The 16,315-nt window shown below is 53.6% G+C and overlaps 1 protein-coding gene across 2 annotated transcripts in view; it reads left to right on the top strand.

Annotated features, from left to right (window-relative positions):
• The first annotated feature begins 1,160 nt into the window (after positions 1–1,160).
• The window catches only part of COL2A1 (collagen type II alpha 1 chain), a 30,974-nt gene continuing 15,819 nt past the window's right edge, over positions 1,161–16,315 (top strand). Inside the window, exons 1-17 of one of the 2 annotated variants that reach the window (XM_081060722.1) lie at positions 1,161–1,402; positions 5,532–5,741; positions 7,411–7,460; positions 7,575–7,607; positions 7,705–7,758; positions 7,924–8,025; positions 8,999–9,076; positions 9,708–9,752; positions 9,852–9,905; positions 10,298–10,351; positions 11,120–11,173; positions 11,569–11,622; positions 11,754–11,807; positions 12,099–12,143; positions 12,669–12,722; positions 15,346–15,390; positions 15,865–15,918. In XM_081060722.1, coding sequence (XP_080916848.1) covers positions 1,318–1,402; positions 5,532–5,741; positions 7,411–7,460; positions 7,575–7,607; positions 7,705–7,758; positions 7,924–8,025; positions 8,999–9,076; positions 9,708–9,752; positions 9,852–9,905; positions 10,298–10,351; positions 11,120–11,173; positions 11,569–11,622; positions 11,754–11,807; positions 12,099–12,143; positions 12,669–12,722; positions 15,346–15,390; positions 15,865–15,918 — 1,125 coding nt within the window. In that variant the 5' untranslated portion in view covers positions 1,161–1,317. Of the gene's footprint in view, positions 1,403–5,531; positions 5,742–6,408; positions 6,795–7,204; positions 7,222–7,410; positions 7,461–7,574; positions 7,608–7,704; positions 7,759–7,923; positions 8,026–8,998; positions 9,077–9,707; positions 9,753–9,851; positions 9,906–10,297; positions 10,352–11,119; positions 11,174–11,568; positions 11,623–11,753; positions 11,808–12,098; positions 12,144–12,668; positions 12,723–15,345; positions 15,391–15,864; positions 15,919–16,315 lie in introns of those variants that run through there. The other variant, XM_081060721.1, reaches the window with a different exon arrangement.

The following is a 16,315-nucleotide window of genomic DNA, read 5'->3' as shown; positions in this document are numbered from 1 at the left end:
CCCTGGGAAGAAGGCAGAACTGGGGCAAGGTGCCAGAGGGCGCTCACCGGGGAAGGTGAGGCGAGGTGGGAAGCAGAGGGCCAGGGGCCCAACGAGGAAATTCTGGCTTCTGCCCTGGCTCAGAGAACTCTGTCCAGCTGGAGCGGCCTCCTCTCGCCCTGGACAGGGCTGCAGCAGTGACCAACCGTCTCTGGCCAGAGCTGCTCAACCCCAGCCGGCAGCGCCCACTCCCCCCCGGGACTCCCGGAGTTGGGCCAGGAAGAGCAGACACCACGTCTGAGCCTGTAACTAGACGACGGTCTCCCACCTCGGCAGCGTGCACGGTTTAGTCTCGGCTCCCTCTGTCCTCTCTGGCTCCTCGAGCCCCCTTCCCGGGACCTGGCCCCGCTCCCCTCCCCCCTTCACACAGGTCTCCCTCTGTGCAGTAACACACCGGCCCTTTGCCTGGCGATCGACTCCCGCCAACGTCTGCCCAGGCTCCAGAGGAGGCTCTTTCATCGCATAGCTGGATGGGGGAGGGGTTGGGGTGGGGAACAACCGGTCTGAATTTCCAGGTGGGAGCTCGGGGGCCAGGTACCCGGGCAAAGGGCCCCAAACCTGTCCTTGCTTGCCAGTCTCCAAGATTTAGGACTCCAGATACCGTCACAGGCTCCCCCTGCGCCCTACCCCACCCCACCCCCGCTGCCCAAGGTCCCAATGCGGTGCCCCTCTCCCTCCCCCGCTGCTCCCTTCTACAGCATTTCCCTCCTCCCTCCCAAGTCTTTTCCGTCCGGGTCTAGGGCTCGCGGCCTGTGCCTGTGCAAACACCCCCCGCCCCTCCAATCCGGGCAGAACTCCGAGGGGAGGGGCCGGAGGCCCCCCTTCCCGCGTGTGGTCAGAGGGGCCAGCGCTGCAACCCCGGGTGGGGGGAGGACAGGGGCCGTTTCTGTGCCCCGCCCGATCAGACCACTCGGCTCACTAGAGCTGGGGGGCGGGAAGCCCGGCTAGCAGTGAGGGGAGTCCGGCCCAGGCAGGTGCGGGCTCTGGCTGGGCCTGGGCGGGCTCCGGGGGCGGGGTCTCAGGTTACAGCCCCGTGGGGGGCCAGGGGCGGCCCGCGGTTTGGGCCAGTTCACCAGCCTCGAGTGGGGCCGGGCGCATATAACGGGCGCTGCGGCGGGGAGAAGACGCAGAGCGCTGCTGGGCTGCCGGGTCTCCTGCCTCCTCCTGCTCCGCGGGCCTGCTGCATGAGGGCACGGTAGAGACCCGGACCCACGCCGTGCTCCTGCCGCCTCGCTGCGCTCCGCTCGGGCCCGGCTCCGCCAGGCCCCGCGGTGAGCCATGATCCGCTTCGGGGCTCCCCAGACGCTGGTGCTGCTGACGCTGCTCGTCGCCACTGTCCTTCGGTGTCACGGCCAGGATGTCCGTAAGTCGCCCACCAGTCCTGCTTGCCACCCTTCCGTGCCGTCCCTCCGCATCCTTCTCCTCGGCCCTCTGCCGCTCTGGAGCCCGCCGGTCCTGGTTAGAGAGGCTCCTCGGATCATAGCGCGCCGACACTTGGGCGCAGGACGCGCAGGAGCTCGTCCAGCGGAGTTCTGCAGCCTCTGTCCGAGCGTCCTCCGTGCGGGCGGCGGGCGGAGGCGTTGGCTGGTCCCTACGCTGCGTAGGAGTATTAAATGTGCAAAGTGTAGAATTGGAGAGGTTTGCACACAGATTGAAGCGCTGTCTTTTGCACCAGCTTTGATAAGTAAGCGCACACGCACACAACTCGCCTCGCCGAAGCACTCGGAGCTCCGCAAAACAGGTCGTGGCCCGTCGTCCTTAGAAGTAGGAGAGAAAGAGCACCAGTGAAGGAGCGAGCAAGCGCCAAGGGGTAGACTTCGCAGTCGAGGCCAGGGGTTGGTGGCTGGGGCGTTCAAAAGGGAGTGAGACAAAGGAGATGCTCTCAAACTGGTGGGCTGAAATCCGAGGCCACAAAGAAAGGCTTCGGAGGGGCGCCCTGAGATCCCAGCGCCTCTCGCGCTTCCCTCCCCCTCCCGGCTGGCCCTGGAGCAAGGTGCAACCCTCGTTCGCATCTCGGCTTTCCCCCTGAAACTTCCCGAAGGGGAGGCCATCTGAAAGGCGATAACATTCCAACCAGACAGTGCTTTTCAAACGCCCCGGAAAATAGCGCCCCCTCCCCGCGGTTTTCCCCCCTAAATCCCCGAGGTACTACAATGAGTTACTTTTCTAAGTTTCTGGAACTCACCGAGCCAGGCTGCAGGCCGTGTGTGTGTGTGTGTGTGTGTGTGTGTGTGTGTGTGTGTGTGTGTGTGTGTGTGTGTAGCAGGGGAGAGGGGCACGGCTGGTCAATTGCTATAACTATTTCAAACGAATATAGTTAGAGATGGCAGTTTTACAATCTGGTCCAAAGTCCGTTCGGACCGCATCGTTCCTTTGGTAATGTCCCACTGTCTGGGATTATATTCAGAACAAACGAAGCCTGGAAAGTGTATTAGGTAGAGAGATTTTTTTCCACGTGTTTGGGCACGTTTCCGAAGGCTGGGATTCCAGCCCTGTCTTTGTATGTTACAGATTGTAAATCAATCGCAGGGAAAACTTTTTTTTGGGGGGGGGAGGGGAGGAAGAAATCAAAGTCCCTCTGTCAACGAGGCTCTATGCGGTCTCGCCTGCCACCAGGCTGTCTCCAGAGATGGTTTGGAAGACTGCGGGCTGGCGAGGAGCTTCGGTCCTTAGAGCGGTCCTTAGAGCGGCCGACCCGGGCAGGGGCAGGAGTGGAGCCCCGCGGCGCAGCCGCAAGGAGTCCGGGGCCGGAGATCCCGGCCGGGTAGTCACGTAGTGCGCCAGTTGGCGGCGCGCTCCGGGGCACCTGTTGAAATACGGTGTGTCTATAAGTGGCCAGGGCTCCACCTGACTATATTTTTGTCCTAAATCTGCATGTACACACCCACAAAGCTGTCTTCTTGATTGACCTCTGCTTTTAGTGCGTAATGCAATTAACTAAGTGACTAAAATAATTCCTAAATTCTCCATCTGGTATTAGAGGGTCTCACTTAAGTGGCTAGAGCCCTCTCACTGCCGCTGCTTTCCCAGGAGGGAGTGAATTCCACAGTTCCTTGGGCCCAGCTCTTCCAGGCGCTTCTCCTCCTCCCCAGAGAGAGTGCATCCCAGCGGCTGATTTTGCGCCCTGGCGCATCCCAGCTCCATAACCCCCTCCCCCGGGCCAGCGGACCCAAAAATGTGACGTGGGAAAAGACGCAGTCCGCTTGGACGTCAGGAATGTCAGAAACCTGGAGCTGGGGCACGCCCCTCCTCCCCATCTTTCCACGAGTTTGAGACACTTATTGGCGGCGGCGTCTTTGACCCACATCTGCATTTCACAGCCCTCGCCTCCGAAAGTGCCCCTCGGCTCGGGGGAGAGACCTCAATCCTCCTTTGTGAGGCTTGTTTGCGTTGGGAGATTGGCAGCGATGGCTTCCAGATGGAGCTGAAACGCTGCCCGTATTTATTTAAACTGGTTCCTTGCGGAGACCTGTGAATCGCGCTGTGTGCGCTCGAGAAAAGCCCCATTCATGAGAGGCGAGGTCCAGTGGGTTCCCCCGGATTCCCCGACCCCCTCTCTCACAATGCCCCCCTGTGCCCGCCCGCCGCCACCTCCTGGGCTCCAGCCCTGAGCAAAGCGGCGGCGGAACGAACCAGTTCCCCGAAAGAGGTAACTTTTTAATTGGCCTGCTACAAAGAATCACTTATACAGCGCTGCGGTAATGAGCGGAACCCGATCGCGCGCGCCGGGAGGCTATCTGCAGCGGTTTGGAGCAGCAATTATGGTGGTGTTGGGCTCCTCCGTCCACACCTAGGGGATCTGGTTACGATGCTGGCTCCTTTCTGGGGCAGTCATTTAATCCCACTTTTCACCCTCCCAGTGTCTGAGGGCGAGCCATGTCCAGAGCCGCAGCCACAAAGAGTCACCCAGCGGCTCTCACACGCAGCGCCGCCTGGTCCCGCCCCTACGCCCGCGCATCCTGGCTGCCCTGCCAAGCGAAATCCGATCCGCGTTCGGGGTGCACCCCCCTCTCCCTGCATTTCCCTCTCTTTCCATCCTGGGCCCTCTTGGGTGAGGGTGGGCTCTTCCTTAGTCCGAACGGGAGACCGTTGACCTCTACTCCATCCCCTTCCCGGTTGCGGACTTGACACAGCTCCAGCAATTTTAGCGGGGGGTGTGTCCCAGAGGCCTCAGTATATTCCCTGAGATCCCGGGATCTACCCCCGCCACCCGTGATTGTCTTGATTAAAGGATAAGTGGATTTCTTCTAGTGGAAAAGAAAAAAAAAAAAGGTTTATCTTGAGCTTTTCAGTCTCCTTAAAGAGCAGGAGGCAGGCCCGTTTCTGTCTCCGCCCACTGGGTTTGTGGCTCTTTCCTATCATTCATCTCCTGCAGTTGCCATTGCTTTGGGGATTTTGATGAGAAAAACAGCGCTGGGCGCTCCTAGCATGTGGTGCGGGCTCTTCAGACCTTGGCGCTCTCCAGAGCGCTCTTGTCAGCACAGGTTTCACTTGCAGGGTGGATTCCAGGCGGCAGGGCCCTGGTGGAAGGCACAATCCGGGCCGCGCTTGATCTGCATTCTGGGTGAAGGTCTGGCCTGGACGGCTAATCTTAGCCCAGGCTCCGCATTCAAAGCGCCCTGCCAAGCAAATTGGGATATTGTCTTCACGTGGAGGCAGGATCTCTCCAGGGATATCAGCACCCTCAGGGATATATGAGAGTCCTCTGGCTCTGCTTGCCTCCCAAGGCATTTTATTAGCCTGCTTGGGTCCCAAATGTGTTGTTTGAATGGGCCTATTCCCCCCTCCCCCTCCACACCCCCAATTCGCCCTGATCCTAATATGGTTTAAAGAATGGGACAAGGTTCTAATTCTAATAGTTCATCCTTTCAGCTGCCCCTCTCCCCCCGCCCCTCATATCTACTGTTGGAACCTGGCTATTTATAGACTCTAAATTTTGTGGGTGGAATTTTCTACATGCCTTCTGAATTTTAGCTGTCAGCTGTATTTAGCAAATCCCATGATTCCTGGAGGAAGGCAGGAAAAAAAAGGCCTCTGTTCCTGTGCTGGGGGGGTTTCTCTGTTTTTCCCTCTCCTCTATTTTTTATAGTCCCTGAGTTCCCATTCAGGGTCTCATCTTCTCCTACTCCCTCTAACTTGTCCCTGCCCCCCATACATCACCAGGTCTCCCCAATGTTAGATGCATGAAGTGAATATAGTACAGTCGTCCCACCAACCCACCCCTACTCCTGGCCTTCAACGCTGCGTCAGGATTGTCTTTGGTGATAGACAGCATAGTGCAAGGCGCACAAATATTTGTTGACTAAATGGTAAAATGAATGCTGTCTTAGAAAAATCATGTTCGCGTTCTCTATGTTTGGGTGGCCCAAGTCCACATTCTTAAGCCTTTGAATGATGTCAAGTTGACTGCAACCTCTTTCTCTTTTTCTCTTCTGGCTCCCACCCCCTCCTTCCCTTTGCTCTCTGCTTCCCCTGCTCCACCCTTGGTGCAGAGAAGGCTGACAGCTGTGTGCAGGACGGGCAGAGGTATAATGATAAGGATGTGTGGAAGCCCGAGCCCTGCCGGATCTGTGTCTGTGACACTGGGACGGTCCTCTGCGACGACATAATCTGTGAAGACATGAAAGACTGCCTCAGCCCCGAGACCCCCTTCGGAGAATGCTGCCCCATCTGCTCAACTGACCTCGCCACTGCCAGTGGTCGTAATTTATTTATTTCCTGTTCCACATAAATAAATTACTTGCAGGTGCAGCAAATGCCCTCCCATGGATGCTGGTCATCTCTGTGAGGCAGAGGTGCTGGGTATCCATGGGACCCCAGCAGCTGAGGCTGAAAGGAAAGGTCACTTCTTGCTTGCAGGTTGACACTCAGTGAGCCTGAGCCACTAGGGGCGTGTGTGCGGGGGGGGGGGGGGGTCCTTCCTCACCTCACACCTCCAAAATATGTGCTGTCCAGATACATGCAAGGACACATGTGTATCCACAAAGTGTCCTCTCTGGAATCATCCCTGAAAATTACTAGAGCCGCAGTGGAGATCAAATGTTCCATCTGCCCAAACCACAGATTAATTCCGACTCTATGATGCACACCTGGTCTCCTCCTTAGAAGACCTCTAGCTATCCGGTCTTCAGTGAGAAGAAACTTCTGTCGGCTCCTGGGAGACAGAGGGCAGGCTCCCTCGTTGCAATGGAGAACATTGGTGGCAGTTTTCTTTTGTTTCTACCTCTCTTGAAGTTGACTGCCAGTTAAGAAGCACACTAGTAGGAGAAGGAAGAGCTGGGCTCTGAGAGTGCTAGTGGTGAAGGGTGGGGCTGGGGCTGGGACAGAGCTCCCTGTGCTTGCACTCTGGTGGGCAGTTATTAACTCCCAGCTAGAGCCAGTGCTAGTGGTTGACATGTGTGCAGGTGAACCGCCCCAGCACTCAAACACTTTCCTACAGTGTCGGTGGGGACTCTTGTGTAGGCCTCACGTGGCTCTCACTGTTCTCCTCCTGCTTAAGTAGAGAAAACGTTGAAAGGGAAGGGAGAAGTTGCCTTTCCTGAACACTTCATCAACACTGGGAAACTGCTTGGGGAAACTGCTTTTATTCCAGGTTCCCAGATCATTTCTGAGGGGGGGCCCTCTGTGAGTGAAGTGTTGGCTGCTACAAAGGGCAAGGGGTTACTGATTGGGGGTGGCACTGGCTGCAATGCCCTTTATAACTCCTGTGCCCTGCTGTTTTTTTTGTGCTTGCTTCAAGGAGACCCAGCTTGAATGTAAGACCTTTTTAACTACCTAACTCTTCCTCTGGGAGGGCTTGGGCTGCGGGAAGGGCTTCCTATATCCTTTGGGGAAAACAAGAGACTGACAGTTCTGCCAGCTTCTGGTGCTTTCTTCTCTGGCAGCTGATTAGATCTTGAGCTCTTCTTACTGCCCCTGCTCCCTTCTTTTGCATGCTGACTGCTTTTTGAATAACAAAGTCTGGGTCGTCTTCCTCATGGGACCTCAGCAACCCCAGGACTCCTGTGACTCTAACACCCCAACAGAGGGTTCAGTAGAGGAACAGGAAGCTGCCTCCTTCCTTGGTTGTGTTTGATTCCTTAAAGAGTGTTAGAGTGACAAGAACTTGTATTTCTCCATCTCACAAATCTTACATTCTCTTTCTCTATTTTTTTCCCACTTACAGGGCATCCAGGACCAAAGGTGAGGGTTTTTTCTTTTTTGCTTTTGCTTTTGCCTTTATAGTTTTCTTCAGAAGCAATGCTATGCTCATTCAGCCTGTCATTTTTTAGATGTCAGCAGAGGTGTGTTTCAGAGGGCACCTTGATGCAGGGGCTGCTGGGCAGGATTTTGTGCTTGGGGCTTGGTGGGCTTGCTCAGCTCAATCCTGAGAATGTGTCAAATTTCAGGGACAGAAAGGAGAACCTGGAGACATCAAGGATGTAAGTAAAAATTATTCTCACACCGTGTTGCTTCTACTGTTCTAATTGGGTCATTTCCTTGTGGTCTCCTCTAACGTGCCACCCTGTGGGTCTCTCTCTCTCTCACACACACAGATTGTAGGACCCAAAGGACCACCTGGGCCTCAGGTAAGAAAGGGAGAAAGCCTTTCCTTCACCTCTTCCTTGAGTTACTGATCTGCAGGCCCCTGGCCTTGCTGTCATCTCAACATTTCTTCGCCTTCAGGGGCCTGCAGGTGAACAAGGACCCAGAGGTGATCGTGGTGACAAAGGTGAAAAAGTAAGTAGAGAAACAATACTGTTTCATCCTTGTGGACTACCCTCCCCCCCCCTCGTCCTCTAAGGCCCCCCGACGTGCCTGACCATGCCTCACGAGCAGCCCATGGACAGATGGATCTTGCATGAACACTGCTTCACATTGGTGCCTTTGCTTCTTTCTGCCAAGGGTGCTCCTGGACCTCGTGGCAGAGATGGAGAGCCTGGGACCCCTGGAAATCCCGGCCCCCCTGGCCCTCCTGGCCCCCCTGGTCCCCCTGGCCTTGGTGGAGTAAGTATCCTTACATCCCCTTTCTTCAGGCTGTCCCTGCAGAAATGTGGCTTCCAAATTGCTACTCACACTTACCTGGCTGGCTCCCAGGGCTGCCAGCAGTGTGTACACAGCCTGACCATGAGCTTCTCCCCCAGGCCTATAATTCAGTGGAATCACATATTAGGCATGAGGCTATGGCACTAAGGGTTGACTTTTTCCACTTACTGGGTTTCTGCAAAGAAAGTCTTCAGTTACCTGCTCCCTGGCATCTGTACTGTGTGGTCGATTCTTGGGGTGGGTGTGGGGTTTGGGAGGGAGGATGACTGGGCACTTGTAGTTCCCTGGAAGAAGAGTGACCACTGTCCTTGGAAGACATTTATTCTTGGTCCTTGCCAAATACATTCCAAGCAACTATTCATTCTCATGAAAGAGCCCCACTGAGTGAAGGTGTGTGGCTAAAGTTGTTTTTGGAATCAAACCAATCAACAAATTATATTATTGCCCAGGCTTTGCAGGTTTGCCATTTTGATGTTTGCTTTATTTTACATTTTTAAGCTTTAAACTCACAGACGCCTACGACATCCCCTGCTAAAATATTTCAAGACTGTTGATTTCAGTCTTTTGCTGGGCCTTAAAATTTGGGGAGGAAAAAAAATCCACCTTTAAAAGTGAAGTTTTAGTTATGTTCCTCGATGTATGTCCAATAATATATTTAATAGTTTAGAATTAAAAATAATAATTTTATAAAAATGAGAGGCAAGTAACTGATAACTCCTTCAAATCACGCTTCATCTTCCAGGGAATTGATTATGCCATTGCCATTTAAGAACACATTTCCAAAATGATTTTCCAGGAATCATTGGTAATTCTGGTCAATGCTAGGTTAATCTCCAACAATTAGAGTTTTTCTCTAACCAGGTATAGCTTACCCAGCCAAGTAGGAAAAACCTAGGGCCTCTCAAGCTCCTAATATTGTTGGGTTTATTTGCAGAATTTTGCTGCCCAGATGGCCGGAGGATTTGATGAGAAGGCTGGTGGCGCCCAGATGGGAGTCATGCAAGGACCAATGGTAAGAAAAGACACCAGTTGTTGCAGCCAAAATGGCAGGAGGTGGCCCTTTAGCGGAGCCAGAGACTCTGACAACCTCACTTTACAGATAATTGCTTAGAGCAGCTCTTCTCCTTCCGTTATGTAACCTCTCGTTTAGTGAGCCCAAAGCATTTGGTTTTTAATGGCGATGGATGCCAGTTTTAATGATGCACTGGCGTGAGGAAGAAGAATGAGGATGGAGAGCTGCATATAGGCTGATCTGTGAGAAGGTCAGTAGCTATTGCTCTTGGAAGGAGAACTGAAGAATGCAGACAGCAGCCACTGTTCTCCAGCATCCACAAGACTTCCAGCAGGAAATCTCAGCCCTGCAGCTCTGACTTGGCACATGCTAAATGAAACTCAGACTTTAGTAAACATGGCTGCTGTCCAGGAGAAAGCAAGGCCAGCTTCTCTGTCCAAATAGAGCCTATAAATAAAAATAGATGGTTGCGTGGGGAGTGGGAAATGAGAGGGAGCAGCTACTGAAGGCCCCCTGCCCACAGAATAGCTCCTTGTCCTTTGTCTGGGCTGCTGACTCGGAGAAGGTGGCACTCTGCAGGCTGTGGCTGAAGCTTTTCCAGTAAACCTTCTCCTGTTCTGTTCCAACCCAGGGCCCCATGGGACCTCGCGGACCTCCAGGCCCGGCTGGCGCTCCCGTAAGTACTGGGTCTTCTCTTCTCGCTGGCAGTGCAGATGCTTTCACGTTGTCTGTCGGTTTGCGGGGGTCAACCTTGTGTCCTCACTTGACTTTTTAGGGACCTCAAGGATTTCAAGGCAATCCTGGTGAACCGGGGGAACCCGGCGTCTCTGTGAGTACCCATGTGGGCCCGACCGCTCCTGTCAGACCCCTGTCCTCCCTCCCCAATCGATCCTATGTTTTCCCACAGTGGAGGGTCCAGAGGAGATGTAGGTATCACTTCTCAGCAATGGGGGAACTCTAACAGAACCAAACATACCAAGGGCCACCAGGAACTCTGTCGTCACCATCCCCCTTCTGGGCCACTGCTGGCCTGACGTGTCTGCTGCCACTCACTGGGATCTGCTCTAGACCTTGGCTCTCTCTCCACACAAAATGGGGCTTTTTCATCTTTCTTCCTGAGAGGGGAATTAGCTTCCAAAAGCTCCAGTCCCAAAGCTTTGTCCACTGATTCAGTGTCTTCCCCCTCCAACCATCTCCTAAATGCTCTTGTTTTGTTTATAGGGTCCCATGGGTCCCCGTGGTCCTCCTGGCCCCCCTGGAAAACCTGGTGATGATGTGAGTATACCTGGGTAGTCACATGAGTGGCTACCTCTGTGAAAGGTTCGGGAGAGGACGTGTGTTGGGGCAGAGACTGGCTTGGCCCCAGGGTCGAGGCGTCCTAAAGGGCAAGACTGGTCAGTCAGAGACTCAGGCTCTGTCTACGTTCCCACTTGCAACTTAGCTTGCAAGGGCCCTGGGGACTGCTGTGGACCCATTGGGAAGGGAAATAATTAAATCATCATTAGCTCCAAGAAGGGAAATGGAGACATGAGAGAAGGAAGAGGGAGAACACCAGGGGAAAAGATATAGAGAAGAAAAAACAAAGAAAGAAACGTTCAACAACCCCACATTATCTTACTTGTAAATGAGTTAGGAAAAGCTCAGCCTGAGTCAGGGTGTCTGCAAAGGATGCAAACGAAGTGAAGAGACAAAAGCTGGCACTCCAGCTCTTCTTATGACTAGAATTAGACAGTCGAAGTCTCCCAAGGTTAGGGAGCGAGAACCCAGTCAGCAGAGTCCAGGAGAGCAGAGAGGGAACCTTCTGGGGGAGGCGGGTGCTGGTGGCGACAGAGGGGCTAACCTACCCAACATGCAGCTGTCCCAAAGAATATATAGTGACGTAAGGAAGACATTCAGGGAAGTCTAGAATGTGAAGCAGGTGAGGGGAATGAGTAAGGAGATGGGCAAAGGCATGGGGGACTGAGAGAAGAGGTGCTGTTCTGGAGTGTGCCAAGGATAAAAACTTGTCTCCCGAGGAAGCTGAGGTACATCTCTCTTTTGCAGGGTGAAGCTGGAAAGCCTGGAAAATCTGGTGAAAGAGGCCCTCCTGGCCCTCAGGTAAAGCCCCACCTTTTCCAGCCTCACACCAAGCTCATCCAGTTGGGCAGTGGCCTCACACCCAGCTCCTCCACTTCAGTCTGTTCACTTCTAAAAGGAAATTCCAACAGTCTTCACATATATGGCACCTGCATGCTGATGATCATGTTTATGGCCCTAGCACAGGCATACCGGGGAGGCAGGGCAGTTGTCCTTTCTACCCACTTTGCATAAGATGGGGTGAGGCACAGTGAGGGGGATTCTGGGATTTACTAAAAGAGCTGTCCAAGTGCTGGGCTACTCGACTGCTCCCTGGCGACCTCAGGGAATTGGCTCCAAAAGCTGTTTAGCAACTCAGGGCAACCTTTACCTGGTTCTTCCACTGTGTGTCCTGACATCTCCTCTTTGGATTGCAGGGTGCTCGGGGCTTCCCAGGAACCCCAGGCCTTCCTGGTGTCAAAGGTCACAGAGTAAGTATCGTGGGTGAGAGTACTGGAAGGAAAGTGCTGCCTCGGGGAGAGAAAAGCATTTGAGGGCATGTGTATTTCTTCCTACGTGGGTTCCCCAGAAGTATGCTTCAATGTTTTCTCTTGTCACCTAGGGTTACCCAGGCCTGGATGGTGCTAAAGGCGAAGCTGGTGCTCCAGGTGTGAAGGTAAGGACCAGGAAATATGAGGAAGTAGAGGGAGACGACAGGGAGCCTTTCTTCTCAGTCAAGGAGGTTCCATTGAGCTTAGTGGAGTCAGGAGTTAGAACAGCTTTGGCTGGGAACACCCAGTCCTACACCTGATGGACAAAGAGAGCTCAGCAAGTTGTCCCTCGCAGAACTGATGTTTGGCGGTGTCAGTGATAGCTGAGATGACCAGAGCTTTCAGCCTCTTCCTTGGGGGTTTCCTGTGGCTGGCAGTGGGGTCCCAGTCACTGACCTGGTGCATTTTTTTTCTAGGGCGAGAGTGGTGCCCCTGGTGAGAATGGTTCTCCAGGCCCAATGGTGAGTAATGGCATCACCCCTGGAGGGCCTCCTGACACTCTTCAGACACCACCTGCAGCCCTGAAGAGGGCTCCTGCATAAACACCAGGGCTTCCCTTATGCAAAGTACTTATTCAATTTTATAGACTGATCCAACTATGAGCACGTAGCAAAGTGTATTAAATAGACGATTTGTTCAAGGTTTCACGAATGTTTCCTTGAAAGTGCCCTAACACACGTTAAGTGTGCTTGAATTTTTAAAAATTCTGTTTATTCTCAACATTTCGAGGGGCTCATCTATTGCAAGAGGCAAGATACGCCTGTAACCAGGCTCCAGCTCAATAACAACGGGAGCATCTGTGTGTTCTGCTTGGGCAGCAAAACCTGTGGTTTTTGCAGGAGTCAGGAAGGCATCCATACCTTTGCTTCCTGGGTGCATGCAGGCTCCCGCCCCTCAGGTGTCTGGGAAGGGTCTACAGGTGGAAGTGATGGCTCCAAGTATTGTTGAGTCAACTCATGCTTGTGCTGCTCTGGTGTGTGTTCCAGGGTCCCCGCGGTCTGCCTGGTGAGAGAGGACGGACTGGCCCTGCCGGCTCTGCGGTGAGTAATTGACAAGGCCATACGCCACCATTTGCCCAGCACTTCAGAGATTACAAGGCACAACTCACATGGAGTTACTTCACTTGACTCAGAACAACCCTGCGAGTATCTTCATTCCACAGGATCCGCTCTGAGTGTGCCGTCACAAATTCCCAGGCTGGGTTGGCTCAGTCGAAGGAGGGGGTGGGCTGTGGGAGTATTGGTGGTGAGGACAGGACTCCCTGTTAACTATTCTGGATTACTCAGGTAATCCCCTTAACAGTGTGCACCCATTCCCCAGTCAATCCAGGTTGAATTTACCGACAGACTTGGACTGGCTACAGTGCAGTGCTACTTTCTGTCCTTTTGGCTGCTCCAATACAGAAAATGGAGCGTCACTTCACAGAGCCTTTAGACATGACACGGCTGCTGCAGGTGTCGTCAGACCAGCCGCCACCGTTTCACAGGCACTTCCTATGTGTAGTGCTTTATATGCTTTGTCTCATCTGATCTTCCCTTAGATCCCATGAGATGGATTCTTTTATTCTCCCCATTTCAGAGAAGAAGAAACTGAGACACAGGAGGTTAAATAGCTTAAGACAAACAAAGCTTGGCAGCCTCAGACTTTGGTTGACCTCTCGTTAATGCGGGAAATTAAGAACGAGGGAATTTGCAGCCAACAGAGGGTGCAGGTGCTTAGCTCTGATCCCTTAGCAATAGAGAGCCCTTGTAGGCGCTTGGTCAGGCAAATGATGCGATGAAAGCTGGGTTTAGGAAAGATTATGTTTTCTGTTGATTTCATACCCCAACCACCCAAGATCTGAGTCCCCCCCTCACAGGTCCTTCCAGGGATTTACTTTGCCAAAGTAAATCAGCTTCACTCAGTTGTGCTGCTTTCCAGATAATGTATCTGTTTGGTAGAAATTTCCCTGAAAAGCAGATCAGTGAAGTAACAAGCAGCCTCAACACCCATTTGTCAGCCAGAGCTGCTGAAGTGTCTTGTCCCCGGGTCACTTTATGTGAGGGGATTAGAGAGTGCAGGGCCTGCCAAGAAACACTGCTGTTTCTTCAGATTAGCGGGACCTGGCTTGTGGCTTTTGGGCCAGGCCTGGCGCCGTGGTGGCTGCCCCCATGAGGGACAAAGATGAGCTGCACCCCGTGCCATGTTCTCCCTCTTTCCTGGGCACAGCAGGCCCTGCTACTTGGTCCGCCTTGTTGGTTCCTGTCCCCACAGTAGTTAGGCTGGCAGAGTACGCGTAGGATTTGGCGTAGAAGGTTGACAACGTCACATAGTTCCAAGTGTGGGCCTGGTGTCAAGTCTGGGCCGGGGACTGGGCTGGGTTGGCCTCTGCCCTGCTGTAGCTACAGTCACGTGGCCCCGCTTGGGCCAGACTGTGTCCTCCCCCCAGGCTGGCTACAGGGAGAGCCTCAGTGCCACCCCAGCTCTGGCCTCTGGGAGCAGCACCACAGCTCCCTTTTGCTCATGCCAGGCCCAGGCCTCTCCTCTGGCCGAGCCCTGAAGATCAGGTTCCCCAGAGCTTCCAGAAGCAGCCCCGCCAGCCCAGAAGGGGCTCTGGCCAATGCTGAGGCTTTATGTTCTCTCTGACATTTTTTTGTGAAGTATTCTCTTGCTTTCCTGTTTAATGCTAATCTGGAGAGTCTCAGTTGGGAGAAATGGACCATAGCCAGGAAGAAGATTTGAGTCTCATTTAAAACATGAGCTGCCCCTAAAGCATCTTTCTTCTTCAGTTTCCCAGGAGTGGCAGAGGCAGGCAGGCAGGGCGCATCTGGGGAAAGGTTGCCTTCTGGCCTGCTTCCGTTCCCTGCCAGAGACCAGGTGCCAGCTCCAGCCCCACCTAGCCTAATGGTTCCCAGAGTTTGGGTAAAATTTCCCTGGGTCCCCAGGGGCCTTGAATGAGAAAGCGAGGGGTGCTCACCACAAACCCAGGGAAAAAAGCTTCCGAGTGCAAGTCCTACAGAGAAAGAGCTGGCAGCCTTGCTTTTCTGTATAAAGGGGTCTCAGGGGCACGAGCTTCAATGTGACCCTCCAGTTATGCTGGGTGCGCTGTTCCCGTCACAGAGCTTCTTCCTGGGCTGGCGGCACACATCCTGCGAGCATCTTTGTTTTCCTTAGGAGCAGGTTGTCAGGGAGGGGCCAGAGTATGGGGGCAGCCTGGAGGTAACAAAGGGGAGGCCTTAACCAAACCCCAAAAGTGCTTCCCTCTGTGAGCAGGTGGGAGGACCCACATCAGGATTTCTCCTTGGCCATTTCATTTTCCTTTGGCTCAGTTCTCTGCGTCTTTAAATGATAACTTGGCCTTGAACTTGGGGATATTTGAGATCTACACTGAAGTTTAAGAAATGACGGAATCGCCGGGCAATTAGCCAAGCTTTATTTAAGCTGAGAACAAGCCCTCGGCTGCCTCTTGAACACCCATTCACGCAGCCAGCATGGAGGGGTTCTGGGGCCACTCCCTCCCATAGGGCTGTCCCACAGCTCACGCCTTGCCAGCCTTATGCTTAGCCCTGGGACACCCTAGGCAGAGTGTCCCCCATGTTTTCTATGTGAGGTGGGCTGTGGGCAGAGAGGGACTGGATGTGTGGGCACTTCTTACAATGGCTGCTTCCTTCTCCATGCTCACAGGGTGCCCGGGGCAATGATGGTCAACCAGGCCCTGCAGGTCCTCCGGTAAGTTTGTTTCATCCTCGGCAGGTTTGTTCTTGAGGCCCATTCAGCAGCCCAGTGGAGTCTGCTATGTTTCTTCCGTGTAAGTGCAGCTGTGCTCAGACCTCTACTGGAAAGGAACAGGAATAATTTTTCAATACACTTGAGCTTATTGATAAGCTTTGAAGCAATGGTTCCTTTTTCTCAGCCACCCTTTTGGCAGGTTTGTTTTTTGTGTTGTTTTTTTTTTGAGGAGAGATAGAGAGAGAAGTGGAAGAATTATCTGCTTCCCACCATGTACATAGTCAGAATCTTACATTGCTTCTGAAGCCAAACCTGTGGGACAGTTTTCATCCAGGGGCTTTGGCCACAGTGGGTGGAGAGCCAAATCAGTACAGAGCTGGGAAGGAGTGTGAGGTGTGGGGTGGCTTACTCAGGGGTCTGCAGAGATTCTGCCCAGCAACGGCATTCACCTCTGTACCCCTTTCCTTTCTCCAGGGTCCCGTGGGTCCTGCTGGTGGTCCTGGCTTCCCTGGGGCTCCCGGTGCCAAGGTGAGTGCCCTGGTTGTTGAGTCAGGAGCCCCTTTCCCCCATAACCTTTGCTGATCGCCCCCTGGATGGTCCCCCCTTCCCTTCTGAGGAGTATCTACCGCCCCCACCCACTGCTGCTGTCCATGGAGCCAAGGAAAAGAGCCAGGCATTTCGCAGAGTCACCAGCTGGAAGGGAAAGTGAGATGGAATGATAAAGAGCTAGAGGTACTACAATTACAGCTGCAGAGAAGGGAAAGGCTGAGAAAGATGGGGAGACACCGGAGACTTGGGAGGGAGCAGAAGACCAGGAACAGTAGAAAAGAAGGCAAAGCTCAGCCGACTCTGGACCAGAAGAGAGTTGGAGGGAAGTGGGCAGGGGCAGGGAGATGGTTCCATGCTTCCCTCTCCCCGCTTCCTC

The sequence above is a fragment of the Rhinolophus hipposideros genome, assembly GCF_964194185.1.
Source record: "Rhinolophus hipposideros genome assembly, chromosome: 9".
Lineage (NCBI taxonomy): Eukaryota > Metazoa > Chordata > Mammalia > Chiroptera > Rhinolophidae > Rhinolophus > Rhinolophus hipposideros.
The sequence above is the reverse complement of the archived record's forward strand: the minus strand, read 5'-3'. Positions and strand labels throughout refer to the sequence as shown.